Genomic DNA, 11,868 nt, shown 5'->3' on the forward strand with positions numbered 1-11,868 from the left:
TCTACAGCTGTTGTGAATTAGAAACAATCTTCACTGCAAGAAGATCAGATTTTAAATTCGGAGGGTTTTTTTTTTCCTTTAATAGAATGAATTACAAATCAAATACGTAAACGCTAAAATGGAAAGAAAAGGTCTGAAAGGAACTGTCATTTTTGCTGATGGGCGTCAAGACACATTTACTACACTAATTAAGTCAGTCACAGACGGACAAATATTGTATAAGACCACTATTATAAGAACTCAAGAAAAGATTTAAACACAGAAGAAAACATTCTTTGATCGTTACGAGTGTGGGGAGGGAGGGTGAGGGTTATTTACTAACTAGATAGTAGATAGGAATCATCTTAGGCAAAGGGAGGGATAGCACACACTACAGGGGAAGTCAGCACAACTGGACTAAACCAAAGCTAGTAAGTTTCCTGAATACAATCAAACACTTTGAAGGACAGAGTAACAAGGGTAGGGGTTTGGGGACCATGCTTTCAGGGGACATCTAGGTCAACTGGCATAACAATGCTTATTAAGAAAACGTTCTGCATCCTACTTTGGTGAGTGGCGTCTTAAAAGCTTGGAAGCGGCCATCTAAGATGCATCAATTGGTCCCAACCACCTGGAGTAAAGGAGAATGAAGAACACCAAAGACACAAGGAAAGTATTAGCCCAAGAGCAGAAAGAGCCACATAAACCAGAGACGTCATCAGCCTGAGATCAGAACTAGATGGTGCCCAGCCACTATCAATGACCGCCCTGACAGGGAACACAGCAGAGAGCCCCTGATGGAGCAGGAGAAAGGTGGGGTGCAGAACCCAAATTCTAGTAAGAAGATCAGACTTAATGGTCTGACTGTGACTGGAGGAATCCCGGAAAGCATGGCCCCTGGATTCTCTACCAGCCCAGAACTAAAAAAATTTCTGAGGCCAACTCTTCAGACAGGGATTGGACTGGACTGTGGGACATAAAGTGATACTCTTGAGAAGTGTGCCTCTTAGCTCAAGTAGATACAAGAGCTAAATGGGCAGCTTCTGTCTAGAGGGAAGATGAGAAGGCAGAGAGGGTTAGAAGCTGGTTGAATGGACATGGGGAATCAGGGGTGGAAAGGAGGAGTGTGCTGTAACAGCATGGGGAGAGCAATTAGGGTCACATAACAATGTATGTATAAATTTTTGTATGGGGAAAAATTTAAAACAAGAAACATTTACTACACTAATGAAAACATGTATATATAAAAATTAAACACAAATTATACATTTTCTATCAGATCTAGTTCCATAGTTTTCAGTCCTCACATCCTAAGAATTTACTAATACTAGAATTTTTTTATTAGGCCTATAAGACAAAGGCTCATTTAGAAATTGAATCAATTATTAGTATCATTGAATTCTATGTATCTGAAAATCATTTCATATTCTCTTAAGAAAAAACTCACATTTTATTTTAAAAGTCTCTTAAAAAAAACAACTGACAAACTTCCATTGTTATCAGCTCTACTCCCTACTTTATCCCTGAGGTCACAAACTGGCCACGAAGCCCACCATAGAACCAAACTGTTTTGTTATTCTATAGAGTCTTTTGAAAAAATCAGGAGATTTCACAGAAAACCCCATGTTTCTGGCTTCTCTTAAACAAGGGAGCACCAGTCAGGCCTGGACCACATTCTCGCAATACCACGGAGCCACTGTTCATTTCCCTTACCGCCCTCCACCCACACTGGGATTTATCTTCATGTAGATTGTTCTCACTATTCAAATAAACTGGACTAATTATGAACCCAGCCACAAAAAAAAATTATTTACCCATATTTGTACCTGACCATGACATTTACCATTGTCATAAGTGTTATGTATCTGATGACTCTAAGTTATCTACCTATATAAATACACATACACATATACGTACATATATATATGTATGTGTGTGTATAAATATATATATAAAAATACAAGATCTTTCCTCAAAATGAATATTTAATTATTAATTCACCGTTGCTTTTCCTAAGGCCAATGTCCCTTAGCATCTCGGCTATCATAAAATTTAGACTTTCAGACGCACAGATTCTGATAAATCTAATCACTACAGTGCAACAAGAGTAAACTGAAAACACAGTCCCAACATTTACCTTTGTGACTGTCTTTAGCTAACAAGCTATGGTGCAATGAATTACTTAATATGGTCCTTCTAGACATAGTCTTTGTGATTCACACACAATGACTAAGTGGGACTATGCAAATAAGGTATATGGAACCCTAACAAGGAGACTGGTCAGTTTTGCCATCTCACTAGGCTTAAAATGAGTCATCCGAGAGGTGGGAGCGGAGAATCTCACCACCACCAATAAAGAAGAGCATATCCCTAAGGACACAGGATCCATGCACTGAGAAGCTCCTGGAACCAGGAGGCTGAGAGAGAGAGAGAGAGCTGTAACACTGAAGATGGCGAGAAGCAGCAGCAGAGAAATGGCAGCAGCAGAGGCAGCAGAACCAGGAGACTGGCAGAAGATGGCCTGGCGCGTGGAGCAAGACAGCTGAGTGCCTTCGAGCCAAGGCTTCCTGGCAAAGTTGAGTGCCTTGGGGAACTTATCGGCAGAGCTAACACTTGCCCAAGCAGGGCAGAGGCTGAGGGTCAGAGACAGGCATGCCTGTGGGCACAGCTGAGAAGAGGCTGTCCTGGAAGAATTGTATCCTGAGTGTTCCTAAACCTGAATTGTAACCTGTTACTTCCCTAATAAACCCCATAATTGTATTGTCTGTGAGTTCTGTGTGGCCACTGCAATGAATTATTGATCTCCACCTCATAGGCATCAGCCTTGGGCTGTTAATCTTGATTTTCCTTCCTCCTTATAAAGTTAGAGGAGGTCAGACGCCTCCACCACACCATTTTTTCACAAGCCTATTCTCTTCCATAGTACTTAAAGCACATTATTATTTTCTGAGTTGGGGACTTACGAAAATAGAACCAAATAGCAGTTCTAAACAGAAGACTCAGAATCTTATAAATGGAAGAGGCCATTGTTAAAATGCTCAGAAATGAATAATAAAAGGCATTTCGAAAATTCACAGAGAAATATGACTGTTTAAATAACTATAATTTTCTACTCTTTATTTTTATTACAGTTTAGAACTGCACTTATTATGAAACTGTGATGTGGAAATAAATTATCATAGAGCTAGTGACGTAGCCTTACTAAATGCCTGATTTCTCCCATTATCTCCAAAAACTGGTCACATTATCTCTGCCTAAACAAATACTTCCGGTGACTAGGAGGGCACATTGCCACTTGGCAAACCAGTCCACTGTTAAGCAGCTCTGCTGGAAAGTTTTCTTTATATTGAGGTGAAATTGGTTTCCCTTTAACTGCTAGTTCCTGAACCAAGTTGTGCCCAAAAACTAACTTTGACACTACAAAAAAGTATTCATAGAATTGAGGCCTGGCTTTCCTAAATCCAAGCACGTTTTTAATTAAAAGTGTAAAAGAATAAATTGTTTTAATAAACCTAAAAGATGCAAAGTCTACCTAAACATCAATGGCCTCACACTTTATAATTAAGGTTCAAACCACAGTATCTCTTAAAAGCTCAGCTATTAATTCTGAAACTGATAATCAAGTTTATTTCCACATCCAGTAACCTATCTCAACAGAAATATTACCAATACATGGAATTAAATGTCCCTTATAAAGTGAAAAACTAGAGAATGGCTGTTTTGTATTATGTGGTACCCTACCTAATCTTGTTTGCCAGTATTTATATAATAGGAGAGAGATTCAGCTGATAAAATTCTACTCTCATGAAAAAATATCTATACACTGTAACCATTAAAAATGAAATATCCAATAATTTAAGACACAACTGTCAACTTTCTTTCAATCTATGAGGAAAAGACACCAAGTTGCAGTCACCCAAAGTTTAAGAACATTAAGACATAAATTCAGGTTTTCACAGAATTAATTTATGACCAAACATATTCAGGACCAAGAAAGGCACAATAAAGTGGGTTTAATGGCCTGTTCTTTCGGCAATGGCATGAGCTTACCCGATTCTCATCATAAATAATTTGGACAATACTACGGTGTTTCTGCTCCACTGGAGGAGGGGACACAGGCTTCTCGGGCTCAGGAGGTTTAGCTGCTTCTTCTTCGAGCTGTTGCTAAGAGATCCAGAAGGGAAGAGTCAGGCATGTACCACACATCACCTCCACAAATAATTAATTGCCAGAGATAACACAAGTTACTGAGAAATGCCTTGTTGATTCTATAGGGTTAATCTACTAGGATCTAATGGATCTGGGGCTCTAAGATAATCAATCAGATATATTCTCACTAACAACTAAACAATGCACATTTATTGCTGTATGCTACTGAGTCGATTCTGACTTATAGTGACCCTATATGACAGAGTACAACTGCCCCATAGGGTTTCCTAGGCTATAATCTATGAGAGCAGATCACCAGGTTTTTTCTCCTGCAGAGCTGCTGGGTAAGTTCAAGCTGCCAACTTCCAGTCAGCAGCTGAGCGCTTAACCACTGCACCACCAGTGCTTCTATATACATATACTGTATATATGTATGCACATGAAAACATCCTTTTATATTTCAATTTAATTTTATATTTTAATTCTGATAAAACAAAATACTAAGAAGAATTAAACAGATGAAGGTACTGCATATCATCTCTAACAATGATCTTTTATGTTTTATGGCATTGGAAAAAACACTTTTATATGTTATAAATACACAGTACGTGTTAATGTCTGGTGGGGAAAGTATGGCAGGCAGGAGTTTGAGAGTTAAGCCTTAACTCAGCACAGCGCTGTGACTCCAGCCCCACTTTACATTTTGTAATGCTCCTCTTCCACTCAAGAGGCACTAGCAATACTACATCAGTATGGACTGCTGGTGTGTAAAATTATAAAGCAGAAAGCTACCTGTATTCGACTATCTGGGTTTACGGAAAAGAAAGGTGAGAATGGTTGCACAACTTGAAGAATGCAATCAATGTCACTGAATTGTCTGTGGAGAAACTGTTGAATTGGTGCATATTCTGCTGTGTATATTTTCGACAACAAAAATAATAAATTTAAAAAAAATTATGGCCAAGAAAAGCGTACGGAGCAGCTCTGCTTGGTAATACATGGAGCCGCCATGAGTTGGAATCAACTCAATCGCAACTAACAACAACACTCATATAAGTCAGACCACACCCAAATGAAAGGATAAAAATCTTCCTAGATGCCTCCAGGACAATCTGCACTTTGGAAATGCATAAGGAGTACCTTACAGACCCCTAACTGCAGAAGCATAAGAAAGATATCTGGAGCTATCAGATCATTTTTATGCGAATGGGTTCTTCCCCAGGCCTTTTCTTTCCTGCTTATGGAGCCTTCTTGTAGAATTCCTGCTAAATAGGTGTAGAGAAAGGAATTACAGTCCTCAGGAAATCACACTTTGTTCTTAGTGCCTAAGTACCCCTGGGAAAAGCCATTAAAATAGAAAGATTAAAAACAAACAAAATCTTTCCTTATCAATTTGTTCTTTTACATAAACTTTACACTAACTCTGCCAAATTTAAAAAAGAAATTTAGCCAGAATTTTTATTGAAACTGTATTTTAAAAAAAACTGAACCCGCTGCTGTCAAGTCAACTCTGACTCATAGCAATCCTACGGGACAGAATAGAACTGTGCCATAGGTTTCCAAGGAGCGGCTGGTGGATTCGAACTGCCAACCTTTTGGTTAGCAGCTGAGCTCGTAACCACTGTGCCACCAGGGCTCCTGAAATTGTAGGAAATATATAAGTTAACAGATTAGCTCACAACATCATTAATCGTGTATTTCTATCCAGGTATGGTATATTTTCTTTTTTTTTTAAATGTGGTTAAAATATATACAACAAAACCTTTGCCAATTTCTACATGTACAGTTTTGTGTAATCTTTATTGCTATCCTTTTCCAAATTATTCTACCACTATTAACATAAACTCACTTGCCCCCTAAGCAAAACTCCCCCTTACCCTTTCCATCCCAATTCTTGTAACCACTAACGAACTTTGTTTTCTATGTATTTGCTTATTTCCTATAAGCAAGATCATACAGTATCTGTCCTTTTGCGACTGACTTACTTTGCTCAACATGGTTTCAATGTTCATCCATGTGTGACATGCATCAGGACTTCAATTTTCTTTATGGCTGAATAATATTCCATTGTATATGGATATACCACATTTTGCTTATCCATTTATCTGTTGATGGACATTTCGGTTGTTCCTATCTTTTGACTATTGTGAAAAGTGCTGCAATGAACACTGGTATATAGGTTTCTGCTTGCATTCCTGCTTTCACTTCTTCTGGGTATCTACCTAGTATTGGGATTGGGGATTGCTGAATCATATGGTAATTCTATGTTCAACTTTTTGAGGAACCACCAAACTATTCTCCACAGTGGCTGTACCATTTTACATTCCCACCAGCAGTGGATGAGGGTTTCGGTTTCTCCACAACTTCACCAACATGTATTGTTTTCTAGTTTTATGATCACTGCCATTCTAATGGGGGTGAGATGGTTATCTCATTGTGGTTCTGATGGAGTTTCTGGATGGTGCAAATAGCTAAGCACATGACTACTAGCCGAAAGGTTGGCTGTTTGAACCCACCCAAAGGCATCTCAGAAGACAGGGCTGGCAAACTGCTTCTGAAAAGTCACAGCCTTGAAAACCCTACAGAGCAATTCTACTCTGCACACATGGGGTCGCTGTGAGTTGGAATCGACTCATCGGCAACTAACAACAACAAAAACACAAATGGTTAATGACATTGAGCATTTTTTCATGTGTCTGTTGGCCATTTGAATACCCTCTTTGACAAAATTGTCTGTTGAATACCTCTGCCCATTTTTTAATTGGGTTGTCTTTTTGTTGTTAAGTTGTAGAAGTTTTTAATATACTTTGGATATTAGACCCTTATTGAATACATAGTTCCCGAAAATTTTCTCCCAATCTGTAAATTGTCTTTTTACTTTGATGATAAAGTTCTTTGATAAACAAAAGTACCAAATTTTTATGAGGTCCCATTTATCTATTTTGTTTTTGCTACTCATTCTTTTGTTGGCATATTTGATAATTCATTGTTAAAAACTAAGTTCCACGACTTCACTCCTACATTTTCTTCTAAGAATTTTATGATTTTAGTTTTCATGCTTATTTAAATCCTTGGAGTATACTGACAGTCTAGAAATAAACCCTCACATATATGCTGAGCTGATTTTTAACAAGGATGTCAAGTCCATTCAGTGGGGGAAAGAATAGTCTCTTCAACAAATGGTGCTGAAACAAGCTGGTCTTCACATGCAAAAGAATGAAGGTGGACCCATACTTTGCACCATACATGACAATTAACTCAAAATGGATCGATGACCTAAGTGTGAGAAATGAAACTGTAAAACCCTTAAAAGAAAACACAGGGGTAAAGCTTCAAGACCTTTGTTTTTAAAAAAATAATATTTTATTGATTTTTTTGTGAAAGTTTATACAGCAAGTAAGGTTCCCATTTGACAATTTCTGCACAAATTGTTCAGGGACATTAGCTACATTTATCACAGTGTGTCAACATTCTCTTTAACTATGTTCTGTTTGTTCTATTTCCAGTACTCTAGCTTCCCTGCCCTTTATATTCTCATCTTTGTTTTTGAGTAATTGTTGACCGTTTGGTTTCATACAGATGGTTTTCAAGTAGAGCACCGTTCTTGTGGGTAATATATTTTATGTGCCACTCTACTATTTCGCTAAAAGGTGATCTCGGGATAGGCTCAGTTCTAGGTTTAAAAAGTATCTCAGAACGATAGTCTCAGGGAGTCCTCTGTTCTCTACTGTTTCAGTTTTTCTTTTCTTTTTTTTTAATTTGAGTTCTCCTCCAAATTTTTCTCTCATTCTATCTGGGACCATCTATTGTGACCCCACTCAGAATGGTCAGTGGTGGTAGCCAGGCACCATTTAATTATTCTGGTCTCAGGGTAGATGAGGTTGTGGCTCATGTAGACTTGTTTCTTCTCTGAGCTTTTGGTTACCTTCTTACTTTTTTGCTCCTGGCAAGTAGAGATCAGCAGTTGTAACTTAGATGGCCACTCGCAAGCTCTTAAGACCTCAGATGCTACTCACTTCACTAGGATGCAGACCATGATTTTTGTGAATCATGTTATGCCAACTGACTGAGCTGTCCCATGAGACTACGGTCCTAAGCTTCCAAATCTAGAAAACCAATCTTAGAAGGTATCTGATTATGTCTGAGGAGTATCTGTATTTGTGTCTTCAATGAATATATGTGCCTGTACCCACATATTTGTATTTACACATACCTATATAGCTATTTCTATATGTTCTTACCTATGTATACACCTGTACCTTCCCATACACCTATATGTGCTCAAACACTTGTTTTTACTTTGGTTGTGCTGTGCTCACTACAAACACATTCGGTGCCACTTTTCCCATCACCAAAAAAAAAAAAAACAAGTCTCTACAATCTAAAAGGTACTTTCCCCTCCTCCCCTTCCACAGTAACCACCAATGAACAACGGTCCCTCTCTCTATACCTATTCTTGTCAAGACCTTGTTTTTGACAATGGATTCTTCAATTTGACAACAAAAGCACAAGCAACAAGAGAAAAAAAAACAGACGAATGGGACTTCATCAAAATTTAAAACTTTTGTGCATCAAAGGACTTCATTAACAAAGAGACAAGCTACAGAATGTGAAAAAATATTTGGGAAAAATATATCTGATAAGGGTTTAATATCTAGAATATATAGAAAACTGTAACTCAAAAACAAAAAGATAAACAACCAATTAAAAAATGGGCAAAAGAGGTGAATAAACATTTCTCCAAAGAAGATAAACAAATGGTCGACCGGCACATGAAAAGAGGCTTAACATCATTAGTCATTAGGGAAATGCAAACCTAAACCACAATGAGATACCACTTCACACCCACTAAGATGGCTATTCTCAAAAAACGAAAAATAACAAGTGTTAAAAAGGACATGGAAAAAATGAAATCCTCATCCATTTCTGGTAGGAATATAAAATGGTGCAGCCACTGTAGAAAACAGTCTGGTGAACTCAGAAAAGTGAACACAGAACTACCATATGACACAGTATGTACACCAATGTTAACTGCAGCATTGTTTACAATAGTCAAAAGATGGAACCAACCCAAGTGTCCATCAAAATCAACAGATGAATGGCTAAGCAAAATGTGGTACATACATACAACAGAATTTCATTCAGCCATAAAGAGATATGAAGTTCTGATACATGCTACCATATGGATAAACAAATTTTGGTATCTATAATCAAACAATCAGACAATTCAAGAGTGGAAATGAATGGGTGAAACTAAGGAACCTAAGAGCAAAAAAAAACCATGCAATAGATAAGTCATAATTCTCTTTACATAAAGTTTAAAAATATGGAAAATTCCACATTATCTTGTTTAGGAAGAGAACTATGCATTCTTAGAATATAATAAGCAGTAAAAACAAATACTTACTTGCTTCTTTTTCAGTTTAAGGATCTGCTGCTCTACTTTTGCAATTTCTCGATCCACACGATCCATACTCTGTATTAGCTCTTCCTTTGAGAGTTTGGAGGGTGAAGCATTTTGATCATCTCCACATGGTTGCCCAGAAAGTGGAGAGGACGGAGCTTCATGTTTGCCTCCAAATGCTGGATCCTTGAAAGAAGAAAATCAAGAACAACAATTTATTCCTCGCTAATAACCAATGTTAGAATTAAGATTTTCTTAATTTAAGAAGTAAATTTTAAAACATAGCAGAGACATGTGCTGTCTCTCTGTATGTTGCTGTTGTGCCATCGAGTTAATTCCGAGTCATAGCAACCCTACAGGAGAGAGGAGAATTTCCCCCATGAGGTTTCCAAGGCGGTAATCTTTACGGGAGTAGACTCCCAGGTCTTTTTCTCCCACAGAGCACCTGGTGGGTTCAAACCGCCAACTTCTCAGTTAGCAGCTGAGTGCTTAACCATTGTGCCACTAGGGCTCCTTTATTTCTCTATACTGGGCTCCAAGTATTTCTCTATATGGGACTCCTTTAGTAGCAATTTTCATATATACACACACTGATGTTTACAGCACTTTTATATTTTGGTCCCACCATTCATTATTTTGAAGATGCTAAAAGTTATACAGAGTAAGGTAGCTAGGTGCTTGATCAGCCTTTACTAAAACAATACTAACATTGCAGAGACTTTCTCGGGAAATAATAGTATAACCATGACAACAGACGATACCAATTTCTCAGCCATTTCCTTTAACGACACTTCAAAAAGTCTGGACATGTAGACTGGGAAACAGTACTACCTCAGGTAAAACCTGGTGCCCACTGAACTTAATGGCTATCACGTGGCCAAGAGTTCTTATCAAAAAGTGTTTAAGCTTTCCAAGGACCTAAACTGAGGTACAGAAGTCAGAGAAATGTCCTGAGGAACTTTTGTTGCTCCTCCCTCTGGGCCTACCCTCAATAAAGGGCAACTAAGTCTGTCCACAGTACAGCACACATAACATCTCTTTATGCCAAATACAACGCCCCATTCCACCTCCAAATCAACAGAGGAATGTGGAAAGCCCCTCCCCACAAAACCTACCAGGCCCCCAACACACACACACACACACACACACACACACACACACACACACACACACACACACTCGATTAATTCTCAGTCTGAGGTAAAGATGTAAGCAATACTGTAAAACAGATGAGTTTTAGATTTAAAAAAAATCCAAACCCACTGCCGTCGAGTCAACTCCAACTCATAGTGACCCTATAAGGTACTAGTTTTCTTTAGCTACGAGAAGCCTACAACGAGCATAGTTCATAGGATTATAAAACCCTAAAATACATTAAATAATAATTAAGTAACTGAAAAATCAGTAGTTCTGAACCAAGAACGCATATAAGAGATACCTAGATAGTTTTTCCAAAATAGTTTGGTACAGAGATTTCAGCTCAAACATAACATCTTTATTACTGAAAAACCTCATATTCTATAATACTGGGCACTAAATATAACAGGACTTCTGGGGAAACTAGGATTATGGTATTACTTAAAACCTGTGCAATTTTGTAAGGAGAGCATTAACAAAAAATAATAACAATCCTAATAAAATAACAGAGTTAAATCTCTACTATCATTTGCACTCAGCACACAGCTAGCTAATCTTTGACATCCTTAAACCTGTAATTCACACTTCCTTCTTTAAGAAATAAATCCTTGAGGTCATTTGTTTCCAAGAGAAAATAGTATGTCTCATTAAAACCAAAAATTAAAAATCCGATTGAGGTTACAACCTTCTTTAATAACCTTTAAAAACAAAAATTACAGGGGAAAATGTCTTTGCATCCATCCACCTATGGACAGCTGATCTTTGATAAAGGACCGAAGTCCATTAAATGGGAAAAAGACAGTCTTTTTAATAAATGGTGCTGGCAAAACTGGATGTCCGTTTGTAAAAAATATCAAACAGGACCCATACCTAACACCATACACAAAAACTAACTCAAAATGGATCAAAGACCAAAATACAAAACCTGAAACAATAAAGATCATGGAAGAAAACACAGGGACAGTATAAATAAGATACAAACTACAACTAACAATGCACAAGCACCAGAAGATAAAACTAGATAACTGGGAGCGCCTAAAAATTAAACAATGCTAATCAAAAGACATTCCCGAGGTCTTAAAAGCCTGTGAGCAGCCATCTAAGATACTCCACTGGTCTCATCCCTTTGGGAACAAGGGAGAATGAAGAGAACAGGATACAAGGAAAAGATCAGTCCAAAGGACTAATTGTCCACAGCT

General features: G+C 37.8%; 1 protein-coding gene across 10 annotated transcripts in view; it reads right to left on the reverse strand.

The window, feature by feature from the left end:
• Positions 1-11,868, reverse strand: part of NCOR1 (nuclear receptor corepressor 1) — a 208,729-nt gene that overhangs the window by 138,079 nt on the left and 58,782 nt on the right. For all 10 annotated transcript variants that reach the window (XM_023731051.1, XM_023731048.1, XM_023731053.1 and 7 more), the window contains 2 exons: positions 9,536-9,718; positions 4,030-4,143 (listed from right to left, as the gene is read on the reverse strand). In XM_023731051.1, the coding sequence (XP_023586819.1) occupies positions 4,030-4,143; positions 9,536-9,718 (297 nt within the window). The remainder of the gene's footprint in view (positions 1-4,029; positions 4,144-9,535; positions 9,719-11,868) is intronic.

This window comes from Trichechus manatus, unplaced genomic scaffold (genome assembly GCF_000243295.1).
Source record: "Trichechus manatus latirostris isolate Lorelei unplaced genomic scaffold, TriManLat1.0 scaffold00040, whole genome shotgun sequence".
Taxonomy (NCBI): Eukaryota; Metazoa; Chordata; class Mammalia; order Sirenia; family Trichechidae; genus Trichechus; species Trichechus manatus.